General features: G+C 41.6%; 1 protein-coding gene across 1 annotated transcript; it reads right to left on the bottom strand.

The window, feature by feature from the left end:
• Window positions 1–5,639: 5,639 nt before the first annotated feature.
• LOC142256527 (phospholipase A2 inhibitor and Ly6/PLAUR domain-containing protein-like) lies at window positions 5,640–13,167 on the bottom strand. Its single transcript, XM_075328276.1, has 5 exons — window positions 13,088–13,167; window positions 10,706–10,819; window positions 10,471–10,617; window positions 7,783–7,932; window positions 5,640–5,945 (listed from the first exon to the last, which is right to left on the bottom strand). The coding sequence occupies exons 1-5, from the start codon at window positions 13,137–13,139 to the stop codon at window positions 5,830–5,832; spliced, it is 579 nt and encodes a 192-aa protein (XP_075184391.1). The 5' UTR covers window positions 13,140–13,167; the 3' UTR covers window positions 5,640–5,829.
• Between the last annotated feature and the right edge of the window lie 975 nt (window positions 13,168–14,142).

Raw genomic sequence — 14,142 nt, 5'->3', positions numbered from 1 at the left:
TCTTTGCATGACTACAGGTTAATAACATTTTTACATGTGACAGATTCAGTTTTAATACCTCTGAAATCCTTTTCTCCAATAATACACATTAAATCTCTAACCCCCTTACTGAACATGTAAATGTCAAAAGTACCTCGGAGTGTCCTAGTGTGAGCTCACTCCTAGCATAGTGGGAGGAAGGAGGATTATGTGGTCTAGACTCTTGGCTAGTTAGACTGGAAACTGGGTCTAGATGATAAGTACTTTTTTTGTGCTCCAGCAGCAGGCACAGTTTGCCCTGGCCCACTGCCACAGCCTCCACATGCTCCACCTTACTGCAAGTCTTACACATTTCAAAATAGGTATGCAGCTTAGAGTGGTATTAATAGAGACTAGAATATATGTTATGTAGGTCTTAAAAGTACTTTTGGTTTTACGTTACAGCAGGAAGGACTGTAATGCTATAATCCCTGCCCACAAGCCTCTATTACACTATCCCTTCTCCAGCAGCTAGACCTGCACTAAATGCAGCTAACATCAGTATAATTAGAAAATACAATAGATTTTTTTTTTCCAATTTGCAGCAGCAAATACTGTTAGGCTATAACCACTCTAATACACTATCCCTTCTCCAGCAACTCTCTCTACTCTGTTTCCGGGGTAGAATGAGCCATGCGGTGCCTCACATGCGATGATTGCCTGCCAATCAAGGTAATGCCATAGTCATATTGGCTACTGACATTACTGTGATTGGCTGGCAGCACAGCCATTGGATCTATATAAGACCCGATGACACCAGGCTCGGCACACTGTACCCAGAATAAGTGTAGGGAGAGTTTCTGCTGGAGAAGGAACAATGTGTTGTTGTAACATCACACTATCTCTTGGTGCAATATTAAACCAACAGTCCTTTTCAGGGCTAGTTCAAATAAATTCTATTCTATCATAAGACCGCTCTTAGCGCTGTAATTAGAGTAGGCTTAAGTGCAAAATAGTGATAGTATATTAGAGGCATTTAGGCAGGGTACATTGCATTACAGTCTTTCGTGCTGCCACATACAACCAACAGTTATTTTAATGGATAATTGAAATAGATTCTATTCTATGATAATAACTCTGTTAGTCTAAAATTAGTGTAGGTTTTGCTGTGGGAGTGTATTAGAGGCATTTAGGCTGGGTTCATTGCGTTACAATCCTTGATATTGCCACATTCAACCAACAGTCCTTTTCAGAGCTAATTTAAAGGCAATATATTCTCTAATAATACTGATTTTAGCGTGCAATTAGTGTAGGCTTAGCTTCTGGAATATGGATAGTATATTAGAGGCATTTAGGCAGGGTTAAGTGCATTACAGTTGTTGGTGCTGCCATGTTCAACCAACAATCCTTTTCAGGGCTAATTTAAAGGCATTATATGCTCCAATAATACCGCTTTTAGACAGCAATTAGTTTAGGCTTAGCTTCTAGAGTACAAATAGTATATTAGAGGCATTTAGGCAGGGTTAAGTGCGTTACAGTTGTTGGTGCTGCCATGTACAACCAACAATCCTTTTCAGGGCTAATTTAAATACATTCTGTTCTCTAATAATACTGCTCCAACAGTGGCATGTACAATTTTTGGAACTCCTGGTCAAAATTACTGTAATTGTGAACAGTTAAGCAAGTTGAAGGTGAAATGATCTCTAATAAGAGGCATAAAGTTACAGATGACACATTTGCTTTGTTTCTAGGGGAAAAAATATTTTCATGTTTTACATTTTAAAATTAGCAAAAAAAGGAAAATGTGCCAATGGAAATGTTTGGGCGCCCTGCATGGTTAGTACCTAGTAGCACCCCCTTTGGCAAGTGTCACAGTTTGTAAATGCATTTTTTAGCCAGCCAACATTCATTCAATTCTTGTTTGAGGGGTTTTCATCCATTCTTCCTTGGAAAAGCCTTACAGTTCTGTAAGATTCCTGGGTCATCTTGCATGCGCTGCTCTTTTGAGGTCTGGCCACAAATTTTCAATGTGGTTCAGATCAGAGAACTGTGAGGTCCATTGTAAAACCTTCAGCTTGCACCTTTTGAGGCTGTCTATTATGGATTTTGATGTGTGTATAGGATCCTTATCCATTTGTAAAAGCCATCCTTTTTTCAACTTCAGTTTTTGCTACAGATGGTGTTATGTTTTCATCAATACTTGTTGAAATCCCTTTGAATTAATTCTTCTCTCCACCTGTGAAATGTTCCCTGTGCCATTGGCTACAACACAACCCCGAAGCGTCATTGATCGACCCCCATGCTAAATGGTTGGCGACATATTCTTTTCTTGAAGTTCTATTCTAACCTCTTTGGTCCAAAGAACTTCTTTCCCAAATGCATTGCCTCTCTAGCAATCCTACGAGCAGCTCTCTCAGACATTTTTCTTGGTCCTCCAGGCCCTATCTTGACCTCTACTGTTCCTGTTAACCACCATTTTTTAATTATATTTCAAACTGCGGAAAGGGCAATTTTAAAGTGCTTTGCTATCATCTTATAGCCTTTTCCTGCTTTGTGGGTCTTCTCCATTTTTATTTTCAGAGTGCTAGGCAGCTGCTTACAAGAACACATGGCTGCTGTTTCTTGGTTCAATGTTAAAGGAGTCTGGTTCTTAATAAAGTTGTGAAATTTACATCACCCGGCTTTTTCTAATGATTATAGGGAACAAGCCATAACCCTAAAGGCCCCGTTGCACGCAATGACGTATCTAACGATATATCGCCGGGGTCAAAGATTCCGTGATGCACATCCGACATCGTTAGTCACATCGTTGCGTGTAACACCAACGAATGACAATTAACGATGGAAAACACTCACCTAATTGTCCATCGTTGACACGTTGTTCCTTTTTAAAAAATCGTTGATTGTTGAGGACGCAGGTTGTTCGTCGTTCCCGAGGCAGAACACATCGCTATGTGTGACACCTCGGGAACGACAAACAACAGCTTACCTGCGGCCGCCGGCAATGCAGAAGGAAGGAGGTGGGCAGGATGTTCGTCCCGCTCATCTCTGCCCCTCCGCTTCCATTGGGCGGACGCTTAGTGACGCCGCTGTGACACCGCACGAACCGTCCCCTTAGAAAGGAGGTGGTTCACCGGCAATAGCGACGTCGCTTGGCAGGTAAGTCCCATGTGACGGCTCCTAACGATATTGTGCAGCGATCTGCCCGTGACGCACAAACGACGGGGCGGGTGCTTTCACCAGTGACATCGCTAGTGATGTCGCTGCGTGTAAAGCCCCTTAACAGAATTATTAGGTCTGAAACTCTGGTCAAAGTTATCTGAGCACACAAACCTTCAATGGTTCCCAAACTTTAGCATTGACCCATTTTTATATTGTAATTTTTAAAATGCAAAATATATTTTTTTTTGCCTAAAAGACAAAGTAAATGTGTCATCTTTAACTTCATGCCATTTGGAGATCATTTCATCATCAACTTGTTTAACTGCTCACAATAACAGTAATTTGAACCAGTGGTGCCAAAATGTTTACATGCCACTGTATCGATGTCTTTCTTGTATTAGGACACTGATAATGCTGTACACATCATTCCAGGTATAGTCTGACCAGTGCTGAGCATAGGGGAATAATTACCTCTCTTGATCTAGGTTTAATACTTGTCTTGATTATTCCCCTCACTCTTAATTTTTCACGAGTTTGTATGATGCTCTAATTCATATTTTTTAGAGACCAGCTTCAAATAAGCTCTTACATATATATATATATATATATATATATATATATATATATATATATATATAGGAGTTCCACTTCCTCGAAATTATAAAGAAAATTGTTTCTGAGGCCTTTTCCAAGGTGTATCAGAGTGTTTCCTTCTAATTTTTGGCAGCACTTCCACTTAGTGCATCAGTTTTAATAGTCTACGAGTCCTACTCCTTCCAAATAGGAAGAAAAATTTTCTTCTTAAAGCCCTCCGGTATGTGTCTTCCAGGGTGTATTGCAGTCCCTCCTAATTTTTGGCAGCCCTGGCACTTAGTGCAAAGACTTAAGGTGTGTAGTAATCCCATTACCCAACATCTTTAATAGTATGTCTTTGAGGCTCTCCTTTATGTCTAATACGGTGTGCATTGGAGTCCCTCTTCCTTCTAATTTTTGATGTTTCTTGCATAGTCCCCTTTGTGAGTTTCAGTGTCCCTTGTTCATAAATTAAACAGGATGTGTCTGACCATGTCACATACACCACATGCCCAGATAGGTAGTAAAATGTTACAATTACATTTTCTGGTGAATGTTTTTTAGCCATGAAAGCATTGAGAAAGTACACAATCGTAGCATAAGGGGGAAAGAGGCATTTTTTTGTTTTATTTTTCCCTTTTTTAATTTTTCTTATACCGTACAGACCAAACGTTTGGACACACCTTCTCATTCAAAGAGTTTTCTTAATTTTCATGACTCTAAAAATTGTAGATTCACATTGAAGACATCAAAACGATGAATGAAAACATGTAGAATGAAATACTTAAAAAGTGTGAAACTACTGAAAATATGCCTTATATTCTAGGTTCTTCAAAGTAGCCACCTTTTGCTTTGATTACTGCTTTGCACACTCTTGGCATTCTCTTGATGAGCTTCAAGAGGTAGTCACCGTAAATGGTTTTCCCACAGTCTTGAAGGAGTTCCCAGAAATACTTAGCACTTGTTGTCCCTTTTGCGTTCACTCTGCGGTCCAGCTCACCCCAAACCATCTCGATTGGGTTCAAGTTTGGTGACTACGGAGGCCAGGTCTTCTGGCGTGGCACCCCATCACTCTCCTTACACAGCCTGGAGGAGTGTTTAGGGTCATTGTCCTGTTGAAAAATAAATGATGGTCCAACTAAGCAGAAACCGGATGGAATAGCATGGTGCTGCAAGATGCTGTGGCAGCCATGCTGGTTCTGTATGCCTTCAATTTTGAATAAATCCACAACAGTGTCACCAGCAAAGCCCCCCCACATCATCACACCTCCTCCTCCATGCTTCACGGTGGGAACCAGCCATGTAGAGTCCATCCGTTCACCTTTTCTACAAAGCCACGGTGGTTGGATCCAAAGATCTCAAATTTGGACTCATCAGACCAAAGCACAGATTTCCACTGGTCTAATGTCCATTATTTGTGTTCTTTAGCCCAAACAAGTCTCTTCTGCTTGTTGCTTGTCTTTAGCAGTGGTTTTCTAGCAGTTATTTTACCATGAAGGCCTGATGCACAAAGTCTCCTCTTAATAGTTGTTCTAGATATGAGAAGGTGTGTCCAAACTTTTGGTCTGTACTGTATATACATCTCATTTTTCTGTAATATCCATTATATCTTCAGCTTTGTATGTTTTATTGTCAGAAAGTAAAAGTGGCTTAATACTCTGACAACATTGTTCCCAGCAGCGACCTGAGAGTCAAAGATGCATCCAGGCGTCTTTCCAATGCTTTTCCCATTCCATTTGATCACTGTTTTCATCCATTTCAGGGATTTTAAAGCCACTCTAAATGTTTCTGGAGGGTCTTGTGGAAAAATTCTCACATTTGCCAATGACTTTCCTTTAGTCGTTACTCAAGACAACCACCCGAGAGTCCAATTTGCTCCATTTGAATACCAAGCACCCAAATATTTTGGTCCTCGCTCAACACTAACAGAGACAACACATTGCTTCAGAAAAATTTATTATTAAAGCTCCGATAATCAAATCTTAATTTAAATCTTAAGTTTCAGAATTGACTTCATCCAGTATTTAAGTAAAATACTCTACTATATTATTTGCAATTAAGATAAATCAAATTAATATCTTCAGACTTGAAGGCGACTGATTCATTCTTGAAGACGTCTGGATTAGTCTATAACATCTAACACTTAACGAGCACCTTGTGTATTTTCTCTATTCCAATATTGGTGTCAAAGTTGTATTTGCAGCAGTCAGCATTAGCACAACCTTTGGCAGAATACAACTCCACTGACCCATCTGTAGACAAAAAACAGAATTTAGGTGAAATACATTATATATGTGCTCTAACTTCTAAATATGATAAAATTCATCTAAAACAGTAACAATGTAAATTTGAAGGATCTAAATACTCAAATCTGCCCTGGAGCCTTGTGCACTTGACTGCAGGATTTTTTGGGGTCAAGATTATGAAATTGTTTTATTTAGATTATTTGTAAAATATATTACAGTTGTGCTCAAAAGTTTACACACCCCCGCAGATTTTTTGCTTTCTTGGCCCTGATCAAAAGATCCCATCCTCCAGTTCTTAATACTGTGTATTGCCTCTCTAGCATCAATGACAACTTGAACTCTTTTGTGGTAGTTGAGGATGAGGCTCTTTATTTTCTCAGATGGTAAAGCTGCCCATTCTTTTGGTCAGATGGTAAAGCCACCCATTCTGCTTGGTCAGATGGTAAAGCCGCCCATTCTTCTTGGTCAGATGGTAAAGCCACCTATTCTTCTTGGCAAAAAGCCTCTAATTCCTGTAAATTCCTGGGTTTTCTTGCATGAACTGCACTTTCCTTGAGTTCTCCCCAGAGTGGCTCAATGATACTGAGGTCAGGAGACTGAGATGACCACTCCAGAACCTTCACTTTGTTCTGCTGTAGCCAATGACAGGTCGACTTGGCCTTGTGTTTTGGATCATTCTCATGTTGGAATGTCCAAGTATGCCAATGCACAGCTTCCCCAAATTTGCAAATTTTCCTCCAGTATTTGCTGATAATGTGCTGCATTCATCTTTTCTCCAATTTTGACCACGTTTCTTGTGCCTTTGTAGCTCACACATCACTACATCATCAGTGATCCACCTCCGTGCTTTACAGTAGGAATAGTGTTCCTTTCATCATAAGTCTTGATGACACCTCTCCAAATGTAACGTTTATGGTTGTGGCCAAAAAGTTTGATTTTGGTCTCATCACTCCAAATTACCTTGTTCCAGAAGTTTGGAGGCTTGTCTCTGGGCTGTTTGTCGTATTGTAGATGAGATACTTTGTTGCACTTGTTCAGTAATGGATTTCTTCTGGTGACTCGACCATGCAGCCTATTTTTCTTCACGTGCCTCCTTATTGTGCATCTTGAAACTGCCACACCTCTAGTTTTCAGTGAGTCCTGTATTTCAGCTGATGTTATTTGTGGGTTTTTCTTTGCATCCCGAACAGTTTTCCTGGCAGTTGCGACTGATAATTTTGTTGGTCTACCTGATCATGGTTTGGTTTTTACAGAGCCCCTGATTTTCCATTTGTTAATCACAGATTGAACACTGCTGACTGCCTTGGATCTTTTTTGTATCCCTTTCCTGTTTTATACAGTTCAACTATCTTTTCCCATAGATCCTTTGACAATTTTTTTGCTTTCCCCATGACTCACAATCCAAAACTGTCAGTGGTTGGATGAAAGATGCCAGAGTCTGTCTGGATCCCGGAAACCCACTCAGCTTTTATGCACACACTGATTACAAGCAAACAGGTCACAGGAGACGATGTTACCTTTATTAGCCATTCAAACCCATTTGTCTCAACTTCTGAGCATGTTATCAGGCCAAAATCACCAGGGTGTGTGAACTTTTGATCAGGGTCATTTGGATATTTTGGTTGTCATTATGATTTAAAAAGAGAAAACACAGTAGATGACAATAAATGGCTTCACACGACCACTAACCATAAGTGGGGAAAAAGATTGTGTGCTATCATTCATATTCTCTGAAAAAAGGTCAAGAAAGCAAAAAAATCTGCCGGGGTGTGTAAACTTTTGAGCACAACTGTATTTAGGTTATATAATTGTAAAATAAAAAAACAACAGCAATTTTTCTCACCTGGATTATGCACTTTACCCCTGTATTCAACACATTTATCCATGGATCCGGTGCACGTTATATTCTTGTCACTCTTGCATTCGTCCAAAGTGTCGTTACAGTGGGCGCTTGGACACATTACACCATTTGGAGTTGGATCTTCTTCAGCAACTGGAAATATACACAATATTTTTCGAATTAAAGACCTTACCCCAATTTTAACATGTTAAACTCGCCACATCATGAAATAGTGGCTTCAAAGCTAAACAAAAAGAATATTTTTTGGGGGTGTGTACTTTTCCCCTCAATGATGCCACTTAATTTTGATTGGGCAATGGCATTCCGGGTGAAAAGTACTCACCCCCACAGAAGGAGCACAGCTAATACCCCCTTGCGCTTAGCAAAATTGGAATCTCAACTTTACAAATTAATATTTCTACAGTAGAGACCAATCATAAGCAGACAGGAGGTGTCCTACAGGGGGAAACAAGAACGCGTCACAAAAAAGGTCAAACTGCATTGTCTTGTGAGACATGTAATAACAAATAGTAATGTTCTCTTCTGTGATCTGGATGTCGACACCTACTCTGTGTCATTGCAAACATCTTTTGCATCTTTCATCTCAAAACACTGTGAGTGTGGGGGGAGGGGAAATAGAGAAAACTATGTGTCATTACAGACACCTCTCAGTGTGAGAGAAGTGGGAGAAGAGCACAGCTGACAGTGCCCTCAGCTGAAAGGTGCAAGACTTGTTTGTAATGACACTTTCTCTATTTCCCCTCCCCCCACACTTACAGCGTTGTGTGATAAAAGATGCAAGAGGTGTTAGTAATGACATATAGCTCAGCTCTACTCTAAAATGCCCTCATTATTTGTTTTGTCAAGTAATGCTTCAACATGTTTGAAAAGAGAATTGTACTTTCAACATATTTTTCACATAAATCAATAGTGAAAATGTGATGGCGAGAACCCGGGTGTAATAAGACCCCAAACCACTAGATGTCGCCAGGCAGACTGGTGGTCTGGATCTGCCGAGCTTGTACACTAGGTGTCGCTAGACACACCTAGCAAGGGGCAGTCAAGCAAGCCATGGGTCAAAAGCCAGGAGATAACGTAAATTATAAAAGGAGCGAGCAGAGTCGGGGTTGGTAAACAGAGAGGTCATGTAAGTACAAGGGAACAAGCAGAGCCAGAGTCAGGGGATGAGCTGGGGTTGGTTAACAGAGAGGTTACATAAGTACAAGGCAACAAGCAGAGCCAGAGTCAGGGGATGAGCTGGGGTCAGTAAACAGAGAGGTCACATAACTACAAGGAAGTGACCAGAGCTGTAGTCAGGGAATAAGCCGAGGTCAGGGAGCCAAGAAATCAAGTCAGTAGGTAAGGAGATGGGAAGAGGACAGCGGAATTAGGTAGCAGGACAATATCAAGTCAGACACTTACGGGAACCAAAGATGTGCACTGCAAAACAGGAACTATCACTGGCGGCATACCGGGTGAAACAGCTCCCAGATAAAGCAGAGCAATCACCCGGAAAGAGGCTCCAAAGAACAGACCCCCTCCCACATCACACAGGACTTGACCGGGTAACGGGGAAAAATATGGGGTCGAGCGTAGGCCCTACAGGAGAGCAGAGCTCCGCTGCAGAATTATGACAAAAAAAATGAGAAACTTTTTAATAAATATGATCAAAGAAATCCAAATCTTTCTCCACTTATGAGACACTTCTTTCCCTCCACACATCTCCTGAATGCATTATTCACTCTGAAAAATAGATAACTCCACCTTGTTCATAACAAACAGACTGTTAACTCCCTACAGTGTCAAGTGACACAGACCATTGTACTGTATAGAGAGGGAGCAGGGTAGAGGAAATAAGATGAGGGAGAAACAAGAAATATCATCTTCTATGCTGCGGCATGAACCTGTGTACTAAAGCGAGCTTTACATGCAGTGACATGACTAGTGATGTCGCTGTTGAAAGCACCCGCCACTGTCGGTTGTTTGTGCGTCACAGGCAAATCACTGCCCGTGGCGCATAACATCGCTTACACCCGTCACATGGACTTACCTGCCTAGCGACATCGCTGTGGCAGGTGAACCGCCTCCTTTCTAAGGAAGCGGTTCATGCGGTGTCACAGCGGCGTCACTAAGAGGCCACCCAATAAATACGGAGGGACGGAGATGAGCGGCCGTAACATCTCGCCCAACTCCTTCCTTCCTCATTGCCGGCGGCCACCGGTACAGTGTTGTTCCTCGTTCCTGCGGTGTCACACATAGCGATGTGTTCTGCCGCAGGAACGACAAACAACCTGCGTCCTGCAACAGCAACGATATTCGGGAAAGGAACGACGTGTCAACGATCAACAATTAGGTAAGTAATTTTGATCGTTAACGGTCGTTCCTGCGTTTCACACGCAACGACGTCACTAACAAGGCCAGATGTGCGTCATGAATCCCGTGACCCCAACGACATCTCGTTAGCGATGTCGCTGTGTGTGAAGCCTGCTTTAGGGATGAAGAGCAACAATCCATCCCTGCAGAATAGCAACTGAAATGTCAATTCTTTCTCAACCTCCAGTGCTTTAATGATTATTGGAAGGCTGAAAAACTTTTCTATTTCACTAGACTATATTTTTGCCACTAGTTAAGAATCATTATAGAATAATAATTGCATAATCAATCTTTTATTATTAGCATTATGACACTTACATTCATATTGCGCAGTGTTGCATAATTCCCCAGTGCAGCAAATCGCATTAAATCGAAATCTGATAGTTTCCATCATTTCTGCGCCCTTACTTGCACACAAAGTTTCATTGGCACAACCTTTATATATTGAATTATAATCTTTTTCACCTATAAAATAAATACATTGACATAATATAATCAGAGTGGAGATGCTGATTCTCTATGTTTGTTAAACAGAAAGCTGAATTGTACTCACCACTGTGAAAGTATTGGCAGACGGTCATACATCGATTTCCGAGGCATTCGGTCTCAGACACGTTACATTTTGTGGAGGAGAGGGACTCACACGAAAAACATTTATAGGAAATGACTGGAAAATAATGGTTAAAATCCTTTGATATTATATGGAGACAATAAAAAAGAAGCATTCAGATAAAATAGCAAATATTATGGTTGTCATAAAATTGTGTTTCATAATCACAGCCAAAGGGACATGGGTCATGCCCAAGCGTATTAAGTGGCTCTACAGTAACTTAATTTCTTGATTTATAGAGGTATCATGGTATATTATATCATGATACATGCCAAATTTTAATTTCTTTATTTTTTTTTAATTTCACTTATTACAGATATGAAGGTGTGCTTCAATGGTTACACTCTATAGGAGAGAGAGGACCCCACTAATCGTAAGAGCTTGTAAGAGCTTACACTCTACAGGAGAGAGTAGACCCAACCGATCATAAGAGCTTACAATCTACAGGAGAGAGAGGACACCGCTGACCATAAGAGTTTACACTCTACAGGACAGAGAGAGAGAACCCCATTGACCATAAGAGCTTACACTCTACAGGAGAGCGAGGACCCCGCTAACCAAAAGAACTTACACTCTACAGGAGAGAGAGGACCCCACTTATCATAAGAGCTTACACTCTACAGGAGAGAGAGGACCCCGCTAACCGTAAGAGCTTACACTCTACAGGAGAAAGAGGATCCTGCTGACCATAAGAGCTTACACTCTACAGAAGAGAGAGGACCACATTGACCATAAGAGCTTACACTCTATAGGAGAAAGAGGATCCTGCTGACCATAAGAGCTTACACTCTACAGAAGAGAGAGGACCACATTGACCATATGAGCTTACACTCTACAGGAGAGAGTAGACCCAACCAATCATAAGAGTTTACACTCTACAGGAAAGAGGGGACCCTTCTGACCATGAGAGCTGACACTCTACAGGTGAGAGTAGACGTAACTGATCATAAGAGCTTACACTCTACAGGAAAGAGCATCGACCCTGCTAACCATAACAGCTTACACTCTACAGGAGAGAGAGGAACCTGCTGACCATAAGAGCTTAAACTCTGCTGGAGAGAGAGGACCCTGCTAACCGTAAGAGCTTACACTCTACAGTAAAGAAACACAGAGAGGACCCCACTGACCTTAAGAGCTTACAATCTACAGGAGAGAGAGGACCCCACAGACCATAAGAGTTTACACTTTACAGGAAAGAAAAAGGGGACCCCGCTGACCATAAGATTGTACACTCTATAGGAGAGAGAGGACCCCAATGACCATAAGAGCTTACATTCTACAGGAGAGAGTAGACCCAACCGATAATAAGAGCTTACACTCTACAGGAAAGAGATGACCCTCCTGACCATGAGAGCTTACACTCTACAGGTGAGAGTAGATGTAACCGATCATAAGAGCTTACACTCTACAGGAAAGAGTGTGGACCCTGCTGACCATAAGAGTTTACACTCTACAGGAGAGAGAGGAACCTGCTGACCATAAGAGCTTAAACTCTACTGGAGAGAGAGGACCCTGCTAACTGTAAGAGCTTACACTCTACAGCAAAGAACACAGAGAGGACCCCACTGACCTTAAGAGCTTACAATCTACAGGAGAGAGAGGACCCCACAAACCATAAGAGTTTACACTCTACAGGAAAGAGAAAATCACACTGACCATAATAGCTTACACTCTACAGGAGAGAGAGAGGACCCCACTGACCTCAAGAGCTTACACTCTACAGGAGAGAGAGGACCCCACTGACCATAATTGCTTACACTTTACAGGAGAGAGAGAGGACCCCACTTACCACAAGAGCTTACACTGTACAGCAGAGAGACACAAACCCAGTGACTTTGGAAATTGAAAATGACTCTGCTAACTGTGATACAAATTGTGCTCCACTACAAACCACTGATCTGTGATGACCCAGATACTGACCACCACTGTACAAGGCGTGATAATCTGCTGGATTTCATAGGTGCAGAGAATTGTGGAGAGTCTGCGCTAAAAGACAGTATCCCACCCGCGGATGCTTCAGTAGTGTGGGTAATCGTGATAGGCAAATTTTTCTTTTTTTTCTGAAAATCAAATCTTAAACTATTCGAATTCCTGTGACACAACAAATTTCACAAAATTCGACTTGAATTCTATTCTCTGTTGACCATTCCGCTCATCTCTAGGCTTTATATCACCTCATTAACTAGAAAGATGCAAGATCTATTGACATTTACATTGAAATTAGCAGAGTGCTGTTGAAAATACTTAGGAAGTGTTACAATAAAAATGTGGACACTTCTCCTTGTACTAAGGGAATACGCGGACAAGTGAATACATTGGTCTTACCTACGACAACAAGAGTGGAGATCATGCAAAGCAAAGACACCAGGTTCTTCATTGTGGATGATTGGGCGTCTTCTCGGAGTCTCTTCAGCTCGTCCTGTTGTCTGCACACAGGGATCATATGTATATACTCTTAGGAAAGGTAAAGAAACTATTGTATTCTGGGATGGATGAGATCACTCCACTAATGTCACATCACATCAGACTTTTTAAATTTCCAGGATGACAATGCAGTGATGATACAAGGAATAAATCAGAATGTCAGTCAATTTTTTCTTGCTAAATAGAGAAGAACAGTTGGGTCTTGTTTGTTTTTACGCCTTAAGTCTTAGCTCCAAATAATATAGCGGACCATTGACTTATTACGAGTGGAGAAAATTTTATTAGAAAATCGTTGTCCTAATGCAATATTATTATTATTATTTTATTATTATTTATTATTATAGTGCCATCAATTCCATGGCGCTTTACATGTGGAGGGGGTATACATAATAGGGACAAGTACAATAATCTTAAACAATACAAGACACAGACTGGTACAGGAGGATAGAGGTCCCTGCCCACGAGGGCTCACAGTCTACAGGAGGAGAGAGATCCCTGCCCGCGAGGGCTCACAGTCTACAAGGCATAGATGAGAATACAGTAGGTTAGGGTAGAGATGTCGTGTGGCGCTGCATCAGACTGAGGGTTGCGGCAGGTTGTAGGCTTGTCAGAAGAGGTGGGTCTTCAGGTTCCTTATGAAGCTTGTCAAGGTAGGTGAGAGTTTGATGTGTTGTGGCAGAGCATTCCAGAGTATGGGGGAGGCACGGGAGAAATCTTGGATGCGATGGTGAGAAGAGGAGATGAGAGGGGAGTAGAGAAGGAGGTCTTGTGAGGATCGAAGGTTACATGCAGGTAAGTACCGGGAGACTGGGTCACAGATGTAGGGAGGAGACAGGTTGTAGATGGCTTTGTATGTCATGGTTAGTGTTTTGAACTGGAGTCGTTGGGCAATGGGAAGCCAGTGAAGGGATTGGCAGAGAGGAGAGGTCGGGGAGTAGCAGGGGGAGAGGTGGATT

The sequence above is a fragment of the Anomaloglossus baeobatrachus genome, chromosome 11, assembly GCF_048569485.1.
Source record: "Anomaloglossus baeobatrachus isolate aAnoBae1 chromosome 11, aAnoBae1.hap1, whole genome shotgun sequence".
Lineage (NCBI taxonomy): Eukaryota > Metazoa > Chordata > Amphibia > Anura > Aromobatidae > Anomaloglossus > Anomaloglossus baeobatrachus.
Note: the sequence above shows the minus strand (reverse complement) of the source record. Positions and strands in the feature narration are given on the sequence as shown.

Bases quoted from the DNA above. Each gene is read 5' to 3' on its own strand.
- LOC142256527 (XM_075328276.1), bottom strand. From the start codon at position 13,139: ATGAAGAACCTGGTGTCTTTGCTTTGCATGATCTCCACTCTTGTTGTC. The intron at 10,820-13,087 runs GTAAGACCAATG...ATTATTTTCCAG, and splicing joins CTCCACTCTTGTTGTCGTAG to TCATTTCCTATAAATGTTTT. The intron at 10,618-10,705 runs GTGAGTACAATT...TTTATTTTATAG, and splicing joins CTGCCAATACTTTCACAGTG to GTGAAAAAGATTATAATTCA.